This window comes from Oncorhynchus gorbuscha, unplaced genomic scaffold (assembly GCF_021184085.1).
Source record: "Oncorhynchus gorbuscha isolate QuinsamMale2020 ecotype Even-year unplaced genomic scaffold, OgorEven_v1.0 Un_scaffold_15:::fragment_4:::debris, whole genome shotgun sequence".
NCBI lineage: Eukaryota > Metazoa > Chordata > Actinopteri > Salmoniformes > Salmonidae > Oncorhynchus > Oncorhynchus gorbuscha.
The window spans coordinates 173498-190310 of NW_025744755.1; the positions used below are offsets into that span (position 1 = coordinate 173498).

The 16813-nt window shown below is 40.9% G+C and overlaps 1 protein-coding gene across 6 annotated transcripts; it reads left to right on the forward strand.

Annotated features, from left to right (window-relative positions):
* Positions 1-7159: 7159 nt before the first annotated feature.
* On the forward strand, positions 7160-16160 carry slc22a15 (solute carrier family 22 member 15). 6 transcript variants are annotated; one of them, XR_006835459.1, is made up of 13 exons: positions 7160-7319; positions 9179-9322; positions 9487-9619; positions 9924-10088; positions 10272-10401; positions 10582-10818; positions 11013-11153; positions 11326-11411; positions 11491-11599; positions 11775-11847; positions 12061-12219; positions 13397-13544; positions 13654-16160. XR_006835459.1 is itself a non-coding variant. In XM_046332487.1 (13 exons), the coding sequence occupies exons 1-12, from the start codon at positions 7236-7238 to the stop codon at positions 13518-13520; spliced, it is 1476 nt and encodes a 491-aa protein (XP_046188443.1). In that variant the 5' UTR covers positions 7160-7235; the 3' UTR covers positions 13521-13544; positions 13654-16160. The 6 variants fall into 6 exon arrangements, 5 of the variants coding, with proteins under 5 accessions (XP_046188443.1, XP_046188441.1, XP_046188442.1 ...); XM_046332487.1 differs by having other exon boundaries at positions 13506-13544; XM_046332485.1 differs by having other exon boundaries at positions 13397-16160.
* The last annotated feature ends 653 nt before the right edge of the window (positions 16161-16813 follow it).

Genomic DNA, 16813 nt, shown 5'->3' on the forward strand with positions numbered 1-16813 from the left:
CCACAAACTGTTTGGGTCTAAATAAAACTGTCCCAACAGCAGTCCCAACACCTTACCACTACTACACCTGGCTATCAGCTGAGCCTCGTCTGACAGTGAAACAGTTCATTCAGCCTCAGTTACTGCCTTTAAAAAAAACATCGCTGATATGGCTGAATTGCTTAAACAAATGTGGTTTCTATGAATAATTTAGATGTACAAACTATGGCATAAGGTCACGACGAGCGGATAAGAGGTAATCAGTCATTTCAATGAAGACATTAATGAGCGAGCTAGGACGGACATGGTCAATATAACTATTTACTCAACACTTTTGAAATGTAAAGCGACATAATTCAGAACATGGGCCGTTCTTACAGTATTCTCCCTGTACAGCAAGTCAGAACCATTGGATAAATAAATGGGGCATATAAGCAGACAATGAAGGCTCTTACAATAATCGAAGATGACATTTCTCTAAAACAGGCTATAGACTACATGTGCACCACAAAGTCAGAACAGTAGGTGAAATTATGAGGGGAAAAATGAACAAATTATTAGGGTGAGGCACATGGGTTACTAACAGCTTACTACACAACATACACTTACTATTATTTTCCTAGCTACAGATAGTATTCCCCTAGCATATTACATAATTTATGCAGCAGCATACAAGACATTTTTGGACTCACCTTGTGCTGTGCTCACTTGAACAGCGCAGCAGTCCTTTGTGGGGAAATCTTGTGTTTACACTTTGCCATCAAAGTCTGGCATTCTCTGGATTTATGGTGCTTTCAAGACAACTGGGAACTTGGAAAAAACAAGGTTGAATCATGATGACATCAGTGATCTTCAGGTCAGAGCTCTAGAAAGAGGCCAGAGTTCCTGACTTGCAATTCCGAGTTAGATGACCGTGCAAAACATATTTTCCTAGTTGGAGCTCCTCCATTGTCTTGAACTCACTGAAATTAGTTTTCCTAGTACCAACTTTCCAGTTGTTTTGTGCGCGGCAGAAGTCATGCTGGATTGACAACATGGCCAATGTTGAATATTTAGCCTTTTAAACTTGGAAAAGAGACCCTTAAACCTAGACTTGGGACCACACACCAACTTCACTGAATAGCAGGCTAGTGATTGATTTGCAATGCTTGCAGGTAGCCACTGATTCCTTCCAAACCACTCATTGTTGAATTTGCGATTTCCAACTTGTTGTGTAATGTTTATGTTCAATGGCCGATGAGCACTGATACGTTTTATCTATAATTTCTCTTCATTATTTCTCTTCAGAATGAAAAGGATTTGCCAGTAGACTTGTTGACTTGATTCATGATGATGACTGCTAGCTTGCTAGCTAAGATTTTGAAAGTATGATGTTGACATGATCAGTCCAATCAAAGATACTGTAGAAACAGTGGCAAGAAAAAGTATGTGAACCCTTTGGAATCACCTGGACTTCTGCATAAATTGGTCATACAATTTGATCTGATCTTCATCTAAGTCACAACAATAGACAAACACAGTGTGCTTAAACTAATAACACAACAATTATTGTATTTTTCTTGTCTATATTGAATACATAATTTAAACATTCACAGTGTAGGTTGTAAAGGGTAATGACTCTAGGGTAATGACTCCAAAAGCTAATTGGAGTCAGGAGTCAGCTATCCTGGAGTCCAATCAATGAGATGAGATTGGAGATGTTGGTTAGAGCTACCCTGCCCTATAAAAAACACTCACAAAATTAGAGTTAGCTATTCACAAGAAGCATTGCCTGATGTGAACCATGCCTCGAACAAAAGAGATCTCAGAAGATTTAAGATTAAGAATTATTGACCTGCATTAAACTGGAAAGGGTTATAAAAGTATCTCCAAAAGCCTTGATGTTCATCAGTCCACTGTAAGACAAATTGTATATAAATAAAGTTCAGCACTGTTGCTACTCGCTATGAAGGGCTCTTCTGCAAAGATGACTGCCAGAGCACAGCGCAGAATGCTCAATGAGGTTAAGAAGAATCCTAGAGTGTCGGCTAAAGACTTACAGAAATATCTGGAACACGTAAACCACTAAACAAGAATGGTATTCATGGGAGAACACTATGGAAGAAGCCACTGCTGTCCAAAAACAAAACATTTCTGCATGTCTGAAGTTCGCAAAAGAGCACCTGGATGTTCAGCAGTGCTACTGGCAAAAAAATGAAACTAAAGTTCAGTTTTTTGGAAGGAACACACAACACTATGTGAGGAGAACAAAAGGCACAGCACTCTAACATCAAAACCTCATCCCAACTGTACAATATGGTGGAGGGTGCATCATGGCTTTGGGCTGCTTTGCTGTCTCAAGGCCTGGAAAAGTTTGCTATCATCGACGGAAAAATGAAATCCCAAGTTTATCAATACATTTTGCAGGAGAATGTAGGGATATCTGTGCGCTAATTGAAGCTCAACATAAGTTGGGTGATGCAACAGGCCAACAACCCACAACACAAGTAAATCAACAACAGAATGGCTTCAAAATAAGAACATATGCCTTCTGGAGTGGCACAGTCAGAGTCTTGACATCAACTCAATTGAGATGCTGTGGCATGACCTCAAGAGGGGTTCACAACAGACATCCCAAGAATATAGCTGAAGTGAAACAGTTTTGTAATGAGGAATGGTCCAAAATTCCTCCTGACCGTTGTGCAGGTCTGATCCGCAACTACAGAAGGTTAATCAGAGGTTATTGCTGCCAAAGGAGGGTCAACCAGTTAATAAATCCAAGGGATCACGTACTTACCCCACCCTGCACTGTGAATGTTTACACAGTGTTCAATAGAGACATGAAAACGTATAATTGTTTGTGTGTTATTAGTTTAAGCAGACTGTGTTTGTCTGTTGTTGTGGGGCCCCACATGGGTGCATTCTCAGCCCTCTCCTGTACTCCCTGTTCACCCATGACTGTGTGGCCATGCACGCTTCCAACTCAATCATAAGGTTTGCAAACGACACTACAGTGGTAGGCTTGATTACCAACAACGCCTAGATGGCCTACACGGAGGAAGTGAGGGACCTCGGAGTGTGGTGTCAGGAAAATAACCTCACACTCAACGTCAACAAAACAAGGAGATGATCGTGGACTTCAGGAAACAGCAGAGGGAACACCCCCCCTATCCATATCGCGGGACAGTAGTGGAGAAGGTGGAACGTTTTAAGTTCCTCAGTGTACATATCACGGACAAACTGAAATGGTCCACCCACACAGACATCGTGGTGAAGAAGGCGCAACAGCGCCTCTTCAACCTCAGGAGGCTGAAGAAATTTGTCTTGTCACCAAAAACACTCACAAACCTTTACAGATGCACAATCGAGAGCATTCTGTTGGGCTGTATCACTGCCTGGTACGGTAACTGCTCCGGCAACAACCGTAAGGCTCTCCAGAGGGCAGTGCGGTCTGCACAACGCATCACCGGGGGCAAACTACCTGCCCTCCAGGACACCTACACCACCCGATGTCACAGGAAGGCCAAAAAGATCATCAAGGACAAGAACCTACCCTTACATACCCTACATTACTCATCTCATATGTACAGTGGGGCAAAAAGTATTTAGTTAGCCACCAATTGTGCAAGTTCTCCCACTTAAAAATATGAGAGAGGCCTGTAATTGTCATCATAGGTACCCTTCAACTAGGACAGACAAAATGAGGAGAAGAAATCCAGAAAATAACATTATAGGATTTTTAATGAATTTATTTGCAAATTATGGTGGAAAATAAGTATTTGGTCAATAACAAAAGTTTATCTCAATACTTTGTTATATACCCTTTGTTGGCAATGACAGAGGTCAAACGTTTTCTGTAAGTCTTCACAAGGTTTTCACACACTGTTGCTGGTATTCTGGCCCATTCCTCCATGCAGATCTATATTTTGGTTTCAGCTGACCATATGACATTCTCCCAATCTTCTTCTGGATCATCAAAATGCTCTCTAACAAACTTCCGACGGGCCTGGACATGTACTGGCTTAAGCAGGGGGACACGTCTGGCACTGCAGGATTTGAGTCCCTGGCGGCGTAGTGTGTTACTGATGGTAGGCTTTGTTACTTTGGTCCCAGCTTTCTGCAAGTCATTCACTAGCCCCCCCCCCCCCCCCCCCGTGTGGTTCTGGGATTTTTGCTCACCGTTCTTGTGATCATTTTGACCCCACGGGGTGAGATCTTGCGTGGAGCCCCAGATCGAGGGAGATTATCAGTGGTCTTGTATGTCTTCCATTTCCTTATAATTGCTCGAATTGGTGATTTCTTCAAACCAAGCTGCTTACATATTGCAGATTCAGTCTTCCCAGCCTGGTGCAGGTCTACAATTTTGTTTCTGGTGTCCTTTGACAGCTCTTTGGTCTTGGCCATAGTGGAGTTTGGAGTGTGACTGTTTGAGGTTGTGGACAGGTGTCTTTTATACTGATACGTTCAAACAGGTGCCATTAATACAGGTAATGAGTGGAGGACAGAGGAGCCTCTTGAAGAAGAAGTTACAGGTCTGTGAGAGCCAGAACTATTGCTTGTTTGTAGGTGACCAAATACTTATTTTCCACCATAATTTGCAAATAAATTCATAAAAAATCCTACAATGTGATGTTCTGGATTTTATTTCTCATTTTGTCTGTCCTAGTTGAAGTGTACCTATGATGAAATTGACAGGCCTCATCTTTTTAAGTGGGAGAACTTGCACAATTGGTGGCTGACTAAATTATTTTTTGCCCCACTGTATATACTGTACTCTATACCATCTACTGCATCTTGCCTATGCCGCACGGACATTGCTCATCCATATATTTATGTACATATTCTTATTCATCCCTTTACACTTGTGTGTATAAGGTAGTTGTTGTGAAATTGTTAGTGCAGTAATATCTAACAAGTAATCTATCGGAACTAGAAGCACAAGCATTTCGCTACACTCGCATTAACATTTGCTAACCATGTGTATGTGACCAATACTATTTGATTTGATTTGACTTAGATGAAGATCTGATCAAATTCTATGACCAATTTATGCAGAATTCCAAGTAATTCCAAAGGGTTCACATACTATTGCTTGCCACTGTATAACTTGATTTGACTTAATTTTATCTGTGGCCATTGACCTTGTGCCTTTTTCGATGGGCACTTCTAATGTAATTCTATGGCAGCACTGAAGGGGCATGAATTTTTAAGCTCTACCCTTAGATTTTGCAGTGACAATCACGGTGCAACTAGAGAACATTACCAACCCCTACACTCCATATTTTCTGCTGGCTGCCCCATCACCACAGAACTCGGAAAAAGCATTACAAGCATTTTGCTACAGCCGCAATAACATTTGCTAAACATGTGTATGTGACCAATAAAATTTGATTTGATTTGAAAGCACTGAGCTAGGCTAAAACACCAGCATTTTGAGGTGGCTTACTCAAGGAATAAAAAAGGGACCAAGTTTGTATGCGGCTTTATTAACTCAATGATGTTTTATTTTATTTTGTACATTTTTTGCAAACTGATATTTGACACGTATAAATGACAAAATAACATGCTAAAAATGTGGGGCTCAAAACCTGCCCTGAATGATGGGTCGCCATTGCCTGGAGGCTATCTCCAACTACTGAACTAAGTTCACCAACTACTTCTCTGACAGAGTTCAGTGTGTCAAATCGGAGGGTCTGCTCTCCGGACCTCTGGCAGTCTCTATGGGGGTGCCACAGGGTTCAATTCTTGGACCGACTCTCTTCTCTGTATACATCAATGAGGTCGCTCTTGCTACTGGTGAGTCTCTGATCCACCTCTACGCAGACGACACCATTCTGTATACTTCTGGCCCTTCTTTGGACACTGTGTTAACAACCCTCCAGGCAAGCTTCAATGCCATACAACTCTCCTTCCGTGGCTTCCAATTGCTCTTAAATACAAGTAAAACTAAATGCATGCTCTTCAACCGATCGCTACCTGCACCTACCCGCCTGTCCAACATTACTACTCTGGACGGCTCTGACTTAGAATATGTGGACAACTACAAATACTTAGGTGTCTGGTTAGACTGTAAACTCTTCTTCCAGACCCATATCAAACATCTCCAATCCAAAGTTAAATCTAGAATTGGCTTCCTATTTCGCAACAAAGCATCCTTCACTCATGCTGCCAAACATACCCTTGTAAAACTGACCATCCTACCAATCCTCGACTTTGGCGATGTCATTTTACAAAATAGCCTCCAATACCCTACTCAACAAATTGGATGCAGTCTATCACAGTGCAATCCGTTTTGTCACCAAAGCCCCATATACTACCCACCATTGCGACCTGTACGCTCTCGTTGTCTGGCCCTCGCTTCATACTCGTCGCCAAACCCACTGGCTCCATGTCATCTACAAGACCCTGCTAGGTAAAGTCCCCCCTTATCTCAGCTCGCTGGTCACCATAGCATCTCCCACCTGTAGCACACGCTCCAGCAGGTATATCTCTCTAGTCACCCCCAAAACCAATTCTTTCTTTGGCCGCCTCTCCTTCCAGTTCTCTGCTGCCAATGACTGGAACAAACTACAAAAATCTCTGAAACTGGAAACACTTATCTCCCTCACTAGCTTTAAGCACCAACTGTCAGAGCAGCTCACAGATTACTGCACCTGTACATAGCCCACCTATAATTTAGCCCAAACAACTACCTCTTTCCCAACTGTATTTAATGTATTTATTTTGCTCCTTTGCACCCCATTATTTTTATTTCTACTTTGCACATTCTTCCATTGCAAAATATTTACTTTGCCACCATGGCCTTTTTTGCCTTTACCTCCCTTCTCACCTCATTTGCTCACATTGTATGTAGACTTGTTTATACTGTAATATTGACTGTATGTTTGTTTTACTCCATGTGTAACTCTGTGTCGTTGTATCTGTCGAACTGCTTTGCTTTATCTTTGCCAGGTCGCAATTGTAAATGAGAACTTGTTCTCAACTTGCCTACCTGGTTAAATAAAGGTAAAATAAAAATAATAAAAAAATCTCAGAGTTCTATACGCTCATTTCTTTAGCCTCCAATTGATCACAGTGTATCCATTCCATCCACCCGATACGTTCAGAACGAATTCGCCCAATTAGTTACTGCGGCGCATGCGCCGTATTCTGTTTCGTCTCCTTGACCAATACGCTTCCCTATATGATAACATGTGATAGTAATCCACGTCTGCGAAATGATGTTTGCTCAGTCTGTCAAATTGGTGTGATGTGCTTGAATATTGTTTCCTCTTGGAATGGATTTAGAAGAGGCATTTCAACTAGTCGGAGAATTCGGATCATATCAGAAGCAGATGGTGTTGGTTCTTGTGTTGCTACAGGTTTGTTTTAACTTTCCTTTTTTTGTCGCGGAAAACGTATGTCACCCACAGCTAGTTAGCTAGCTGTATTACCTAGCAATCTAATACATTTACTATATTTTCTGAATGCATTATAGTATGTGGTCAAACTTTGTGTGGGGCAAGCCAGGTAGTAGTCTGTCGCTGTTATTGTTATCCAGCCATAGCTAAGCTACTTAGCTAACGTTAGTTGGCTAGATAATGAAATCACAGAAGCTTTGAAGTAGCTTGCTGAATCATAGCAAGCTATCTCTCCCGTCATTTGCATACCCATTAAAGTTACAGTCTGCAATATTTCCCCCTGTTCAATTGACATTTTAATTCATTTTACTCAGTTCTTGAAGAATATAACTTATAAATGAAATATGACATGGTTTATCCTATAACCCAATATCTAAGAGCCAATTTATGCTTGATCCGAAAATGTTTTCGGAGGCGCTGTATGGGTAGTGTGACGCAATTGCCAAGTCTCTGGAGGCACGCAGAGGACAAATTGAGCACCATACCGCATCGCCTTGCGCCTCTCAAATTTGGTAAAAATGAGGTCTCATATAGCTCTGCATTGACATGATTGGTGGGCGGGAGAAATTGTGTAAACACAAATTCACTTACCTTGACAACGTCCTTCACAATCGTTAACTTAGCGGTTAAGACCGTTGGGCCAATAACCGAAAGGTTGCTGGTTCGAATCTCTGAGCTGGCTAGTTGGAAAATGTTTCTGCCCTTGAGCAAGGCTCTTAACCCCAATTGCTCCTGTAAGTCGCTTTGGATAAGAGCATTTGCTAAATGACTGCTGGAACAGGATCTAACACCTGTGGCTGTGTCGTTCTGGAACCTATTTGGCTGAATACTTTACCTCAAGATAATTAACTTTTTGCAATGTAAAAATTTGAATTAACGTGATCACTAATATGCCATCACCAGCGAGTGAGCTGCATCTCATTGGGTGAAACTGGAAAGCATTTAAAATATATATAATTTCCTCATTGTCTCCGTAAATCTAGGCTATTGATGGATTCAAGACAGGATCGTTTTCACTGATCTCAGTTTCGGTGTCAAAGTAGCTTGTCATTTCGATCATTTGTGCAGTATTATGGTGCTTTCAAGACAACTGGTAACTCAGGGGGAGGAAACGAGGTCGAATCATGACGTCAGTGATCCATCTTCAGGTAGTTCCCCACTTGAGTTAGATGAATGTCCCAAACAAATTTTCAGTCGGAGCTTCTTTTTCCCTATTTACATTACATTACATTTAAGTCATTTAGCAGACGCTCTTATCCAGAGTGACTTACAAATTGGTGCATTCACCTTATGACATCCAGTGGAACAACCACTTTACAATAGTGCAGCTAAATATTTTAAGGGGGGTGAGAAGTTGTATTTCCCAGTTGTACTGAAGTTGGAGATTTTCCAGCTCCGCATTCCCAGTTTTAAACGCAGCACTAAAAAAAGATTCTTGTAAAAATACGAAGAATTGCATGAAATGTGTCTATAAAATGCCCCAACAATTCCAGCACCTTCGGCCCCAAAAATAATGTACCCATGTGTGTAACATCTGTAAGTGGCTCTACTCTTCTGCCCTATGTCACTCGGCAAATGTGTTGATATACATTCAATGCTTTATTATAAAGATGGGTTATTTTTTTATGCATTCCGGTACCTTCCGAGCTCCCCAGCTCTACCATGCCAATCTCCGGAATTTCAGAGGATTTTAGCAGGTCAGGCTGTTCCAATGCAGAATGTGTAAAAGGAGCTAGCTAATTAAATACCAGTGATGGATAGATCACTTAGGCAGCTAGGCCTTTTACTTGCTTGGCACTCAGCTTGGTTTTGTTTTCCAGGTGTATATGGCATGCCAGTCCATGCTCATTGTGCTCATTGGCGCTATACCAGAATACCACATTGAACAAGGTGACCACTCCAACTATGAGGAGCTCATCAAACACGTTACATTTACAGAGGATGTGAACTCCATCGTGACGGAGGTGAGCAGTCACCGTTCATGATTCAATAGGAGCAAAAATGTGCCGTGCTTGAGAATGTAGCGTCATTCACACCTGTGTATGGTATTTAACACACTTAAAAATAATCTACACAATGATCATTTATGAATGCCATCTTCCTGTCTCTTTCCTTCCTTTTCTCTTAGTGGTTCCTTCTAAAGCAACAGGCTTACAAGGTCAGCTTGGCAGGCTCTTTGTTCTTCGCCGGGGTCTTGATTGGAAATGTGTTTTTTGGACCCCTCTCTGACAAGATTGGAAGGAAACCAGTCTTCCTAACAGGTGACAAATGAGGTTCACAACTTTTCATATTTTGATCTTAATCCATATCCTCTAAAATATTTGACTGGCTGATATGATATAGCAGTCATTAGGAAATGTTGTTCTGAACTGCTTCCTTGCAGGCTGCTTTTCAGCCCAGCTAATAGTGTCACTGGTAAACATCTGAGAGCTATGGTTAGGCCTCATCAATCATAATTTAAAAAAAAAAACTTTTGCTTGTGGACTGCTACATCATTGATAACATGTTCTTTAAGCAACTTTCTCTTTGACAAACCAACTTTTTTGCTCTCTGTTTCTCTCTCAGCTCTGTTCTTTGAGGTGGTGTTTGGCTATGCCACAGCCTTTGCTCCCAGCTATGAGGTGTTTGCGTTGTCGCGCCTGCTGGTGGGTCTGATGAATGGGGGTATGTCCCTCGTCTGTTTTGTGCTCACCCAGGAGTATGTGGGCAAGGCCTATTGGGCCATGACAGGTACAAATAATCATAATGACAATGACAAATGTTTACCAGCTACAGTAACTAAGGAATGGGGGACTAGGATTGGACAAAGGGTCAATTGTAGTCAGTCCGTCCACATAAGAAAGTGGTCTGACACTATTGGAAGGTGTTTATTTCAAATTATTTAAAAGTTTTCTCTGGTGTTTTGTTTTTCAGGGACCTTGACTAATATGACCTTTGCTGTGGGTATTGCCCTGTTTGGTACCCTTGGCTACTATATCAGACCATGGCGTACCCTGGCAACAACAGCTAATTCTCCTGGCGTCCTGTTTTTTCTACTTTGTGTGTAAGTCACTTTTTTTAGGATGATTATTCCAAGAAAGCAATTGCATTAGAACCTTTACTGACACCTTTCCCAATACATTTTACTGCATGTGTGAGACTAGTTTGCTGATGAAACGAATAGCAAGTTGACCTTTTCGTCTCCTGTTTTTCTTTCTTGTTCTTGTTTTTCTGGCTGAGGCAGGACTCTCCCGGAATCTCCACGCTGGCTGTATTCCCGTGGTTACACGGAGAAGGCGGAGGAGGTTTTGCAGTATATAGCTGTGCGGAATGGGAACAGCAATGCTGCAGCCAAAGTAAAGCTCCGTATGTGTCCTGGCTCTGTTAAGACTGGTAACCAGGGCAACAATGGTCCTGGCTTCCTTGACCTGTTCACCCACACAGTGCTCCGCTGGAGAACGGTGGTGCTCATGTATGTCTGGTGAGTTAGCACATCATGAGCTCAACCACTGGGAAACAAGAGGGACTCGCTTTTTGCAATGTCATTGATAGTGCACAGACTATCAACAGCTCACAACGGTGCGTACGTTCAGTATACGTTGTTTTAAAGTCCTTTCACACTGAAAACTTTAAACAACTAAACTTAGATTGACACTGTCTGTGGATGTGCTTTAGGTATTCCTGCAGCCTGGTGTACTATGGGCTGACCATGAATGCCAGTGAGGACAGTGGGAACCGCTACTTCAGTGTTGCCATGTATGGACTAGTGGAGCTCCCAGCCTACCCTCTCTGTATCTATTTCATAAACAAGCAGTGGTAAGATTCTCACCACCTGTGATGATATTCTATGAATTGAAGTGTCAGTGGTGCACTGAATACATGTCTTGATTTATGGTTAATAATTCAGAAGTTGAATCGTAATAGTTTCACAAGACCATATATTCTCCTCAGCTGTGCTAAACAGTTGGAATCTGTGCCTGTTTTTTAGGGCTGGGAGAAGGAAAACCATGGCCAGCTTTCTGGCTTTAGCTGGCTTGTCGTGTCTATGCACCATGTTGGTTCCAGTAAATGCTGGTAAGGGCATTCCATCTACAGTATATTAGATAGCTTTGATTCATTATTTTGCTTATTAATCTATTTGTTTATTATTTAGGGGCATTGTTCAATGCTACTTCTTTAGCTTTGTTAGGAAAGCTGTTGGTCAGTGCGGCTTTCAACATAGTGTATGTCTACACTACTGAACTGTACCCCACTGCTGTAAGGTGAGTGCAGTGCAAACAGATCCCACTAAATTACTTCTATGAAGTACAGTAGAGGGTGCCATTCTCCCATTTTTGCTTGTGTAATATGAGTGTCAATTCTCACAATGCAATATGGTTTTGTATGGTATGTTGGAGAGGTGTTTAAATAATGTTAAGTGCTTTGTCTTGATGTCAGGAATGCTGGTCTTGGGGTCTGCTCAATGTCTTGCAGAGTCGGGGGGATCCTGGCCCCTTTTGTGCCCTCTATGGTACGTCAGCAGAATATCATTAATATGACAAGGGACAAAAATCATCAGTCTTTTTTTGTTTTCACAATTGTAATCAAGTACGAGGACCACTTTGGGCTTTCTAAGTGTTCAAATTGTGGTTAACCGAAGTTTTGTTTTGCCTTCTGTCATAATGTATGGTATTCATTTGAACCCCTCAAGCTTAAGCTGTGTTTTGTTTGCTATGTGTTTCAGAGAGAGATACACACCTCTATGCCCTTTCTGGTGTTCTGTCTCAGTGGGATCTCTGCTAGCTGCCTGGGTCTCCTCCTCCCTGAGACACTTAACAAACCTGTGACAGAGACACTGGATGAGCTCAGCAGCCCTGCTTACCACCGCATTGTAGAGACCAAGGTAGGATCATAACTCTGTTCATTATATTGAGTAAATTACCCCCTAGCTTCGGACGTCGAGCTTCTCAAATACAGTACCAGTCAAAAGTTTGTACACCTACTCATTCAAGTGTTTTTCTTTATTTGACTATTTTCTACATTGTAGACTAATAGTGAAGACATCAAAACTATGGCAGAATGCATGGAATCATGTAGTAACAGAATTTTTTTTGTTAAACATATCAAAATATATTTGAGATTCTTCCAGGGAGCCACCCTTTGCTTTGACAGCTTTGCACACTCTTGGCATTCTCTCAATCAGCTTCACCCTGAATGCTTTTCCAACAGTCTTGAAGGAGTTCCCACACATGCTGAGAGCTTGTTGGCTGCTTTTCCTCCACTCTGGTGGGAACTATCCATGCCGAGATCATCCCATTCACCTACTCTGCGTCTCACAAAGATACAGCGGTTGGAACCAAAAATCTCAAATTTGGACTAATCAGACCAAAGAAAAGATTTCTACCGGTCTAATGTCCATTGTTCGTGTTTCTTGGCCCAAGCCAGTCTTCTTCTTATTGGTGTCCTTTTAAGGGTGGGTTCTTTGCAGTAATTTGATCATGAAGTCCTGATTCACGCAGTCTCTGAACAGTTGATGTTGTGTCTGTTACCTGAACTCTGTGAAGCATTTATTTGGGCAGCAATTTCTGAGGCTGGTAACTAATTAACTTATCCTCTGCAATAGAGGTAACTCTTGGTTTTCCTTATGAGAGCCAGTTTCATCATAGTGCTTGAAGGTTTTTACGACTGCACTTGAAGAAACTTTAAAAAGTTCTTGACATTTGGGTGGCTACTTTGAAGAATCTCAAATGTAAAATGTATTTTGATTTAATACTTTTTTTTGGTAACTACATGATTCCATATGTTTCATAGTTTTGATGTCTTCACTATTATTCTACAATGTAGAAAATGGTCAAAATATAAACCCTTGAATGAGTAGGTGTGTCCAAAATTTTACTTGTACAGTATTTCGAAAGCCTGGCGAAGTTCTCCTCAGGAAGAAAATATAAAGGGGTGGAGTATAACTAGTGATTGGTATGATTGTTGCAACCCATCACATGTTTTGCATCGGTGGTGCTCCAAACGGAGTTTGTGACTATGATTTTTAAAACAAGCTAGCAAGCCTATGTCTGACACTGTAGGGAAATAGAAAAAAATGAAAAACAAGGAAATGCCTCTCCTGTGGGCAAATTCAAGCTCTGAAGGCCAGCGCTCCCATTCAAATGAAAATCCAGTATTGATGTTCTCCAGACTTCCAATAGTTGAGACGGGATTGAGAAGGATGGTCAGGTGAGACTAGTTACGCCCCCTATCCAAATGCAAGTTTACAATGATCTTAAATGTAATACCTGCTTAACATTCTGTATCTTGGGGGGTTGGTTTGTGTTCCGTTATACAGATGCACTTGTTTGAAGAGGACCAATCGAAAACCAACCACAATCAGTGACTCACTCTTTGAACAAGAGAACAGTCTGAGGCAATCCGACAGGAGAGACTCTCGAAGCCTGTCCACACACAAGTGCTTTCTCACAAGTGACCCGGTGTGCTCTGTTTCCATGGTGAAGCAAGGACTGGTCATGCCGTGATGGATGGTGGTCTATTTTTACAGGGAACGGCACACATGTTTACAATGTTTTCGTGTTATTTTATTTCTCTCTTTGTATGTGTGATACTTTTTGTACTTCACAGTGAAAATCGTAGTTTAACCGCAGTGAATTGATCAAGTAATCATGTGGTATCAAATGGAAGAGAACTACAATTACTGCCAAAGTGTTCAGTTTCTACTTTGCCAATTAGCCATCGGGGACTTAATTTATAATTGTTGCGTACATTTAACACTAAATGGCCGCGTGCGCCATTTCTGAAAGATCTCAATATATTTGTGCGTGCAGTTAACTTGGCACATGCCATTCATATGCAGGTTTCCCATTGTAAATCACACCTGTCATAACTGTGACCGAGCATTTACTCCACCTGAGAAATGCCCATTCACCTTTTGTGATGACAATAACGCCCTTATTTTCTGTATAGTTTGGAAGTATTGGAATTGGACTAAGACGGTATCTAAAGGAAATAGCAATGGTGACCTTGATCACGTGTCTTTGGAGGGATTGGCTAAATGTTTTCTTTTGTATTGCTATTTCCTTTAGATACTGTCTTGGCCTAATTCCAATACTTTCAAACTATACTGAAAATAAGGGCGTTATTGTCATCACAAAAGGTTTATGATGGGTGTTTTTGAGGTGGAGTAAATCTGGGTATTTGACATTTTCTGAAAGACAAACAATTGCATGTTTTTGTGGACCTGTAAACAGATCGTTTTAAATGCAAAATTTTGCATGAACCTTTTCCCGAACCTAAATATGCTGTACTGCCCGCGAATTCTGATACATTGTCTACTCTGTAAAATGTAAACAGTGACCTTAGTGGTAGCCTACACACTTCAATGCAAAATATTAACTGCCTGTTCACCTGTCAAATTCTACTGTATGTTATAAACCAAGCACCCTGTCGGACACAGGCTATTTATAATTTTGCTCTAACTAATAATTCCAGTTAAATGAGATGCGTGTGGTAATTTGTTGTATGGCTACTACAATAACATAAACTCATGGCCAGAAAATGTGAGGAATTTATTCTGCGATGGATGAAATGTATTATGTTTGTAAATTAAATATCTACACTAGACATTTCACATTACAGTACTCGGACGTAGCCTGTGAACCATCTGTTTTACTGTTAAACTGCGCTTCAGATCGCGTAGAGCAAAATAGGCTGCTTGAAATCGCTTATCTATTTACTACTGGGAAGTGGGTACAATTTTAAATGAGTGATAAACTACCATTCGTCCCATCATAACTTGTCTGCCTGTAGGCTATTTCGAAACCAGCAAAGGTGAAATGATTGTGGAAATTAAATAAATAATAGCAAATATATATGCCTTATTTCAAATTATTTTAGAATGTGATGATGCATTGATTTTATTTTATCACTAATGGAAAATGATAGCAGCTTATTTATCTAGGCCTACCTGTTTTTTGTTGTGAAAATATGACGACACATATTCATAAGGCTACGACTAGGCTACTTTTGCTTTCTTGCAATGCAGGACTTCAACCACTAGAAACTGCATGGTCTAAAGTTTGCGGAAGGATGGCACTTTCTCATGTAAAGTTCAGTTTTTATAAATACCAACTTTTGTGTGAGAACAGGCATGCATATTTTGTGTGTATGCAACGTTTATAAATCAAGTCACTGAAGTTCAAATGGCTTGTTTCGGTTTCCATATAAATATAATTTCTATGTGTTCTGCTGGACAGATCATATGCTAGTTAGAATGTGAATACAGATTATGTATAAATATCTATATTGGACATTGTTGACGATTTGTACAGTATTCAAGGTAATTTGTTTACATTGTGTTGCTTCCGGAGTTATAAATAGTTAATGGCGGGAAGTAACACCAATTGTGAATGGTAGCTTGCATAATAATATCATTATGAGAATGACATGGAACAGGGTTGCATTGTAATGTTCATCGACATTTGAATCTTTTTTATCTTAATACTGTTTATAAGTAATTATAGTGGTCACTGCCTAAACTCAGGTCACATTTGGCCTTTTACACTAGTGAGTTGATTGTGTCACCATTGACGCAGACAGGAGAGGCCCCGAACAACCATATCGTCCAGAAGCTCTCATCAAAGAATGAAGTAACCGCATAATGTTTTTTTCCCCCCATCACTTATAATTATGGCAGTTGGCCCGTACCACCGGTTCAGCAAACAGTTGGAGTGAGTTGAAGAGTTTAAACCGTAATCATTGTTTTCATTTATATTCCTCTGACACTGTATGCTTGCCAGCACAGAAATTCCCTGTTGAAGTAAATAAACAATCTCCAACAAATGTTTGTGGAAATGAGGTGTTGAATTGAAATGAAAATGTATTGAATTAATGTATGTATAATTTATACAGTATGTGGGTTAGCTTAATATCAAGCTCAAAACAGCTTGAATGCACTTCAATTTTATAACTCTACGTCCTAATGCGAGCTGAAGTGCTTATGCTTCTTAAAGTAATTATCGGTAAGTAGCCTAGTGGTTAGAACGATCCAGTAACCCAAAGGTTGCTGGATCGAACCCCCAAGCTCACAAGGTAAACATCTGTTGTTCTGCCCCTGAACAAGGCAATTAACTCACTGTTCCCCGGTAGGCCGTCATTGTTAGTAAGAATTTGGTCTTAACTGACTGGCCTAGTTGAAATAAAGTTTTGTGGTCTGCTTCCATCATTATTGTATGTTTGAGCTGGAGGCTTTCGCCCACCATTGATTTGAGGTCCTGGAATTGCTATTCTTCACTCTGAACAGCAAGCGTGCCAGATGATATTTCAGCATGCAGTAGATTTGTCACACAAGCTCTTGCTGCAGAATATTTTGTGGATGGGTGATTGAAGGCAATGCACCTGAGGTAGATAAGATGTGTTACATGGGGTTGGGTGAGGTTACTTCCATTCTCTGTCTAATTAGAAGCCAATTGAAAGGCATGTCAGATGATTCAGTT

Coding starts and splice junctions, on each gene's coding strand:
- slc22a15 (XM_046332484.1), top strand. CDS start 7,236: ATGGATTTAGAAGAGGCATTTCAACTAGTCGGAGAATTCGGATCATAT. Junction 9,620..9,923: donor GAAACCAGTCTTCCTAACAG/GTGACAAATGAG, acceptor TTTCTCTCTCAG/CTCTGTTCTTTGAGGTGGTG. Junction 12,220..13,653: donor ACCGCATTGTAGAGACCAAG/GTAGGATCATAA, acceptor TCCGTTATACAG/ATGCACTTGTTTGAAGAGGA.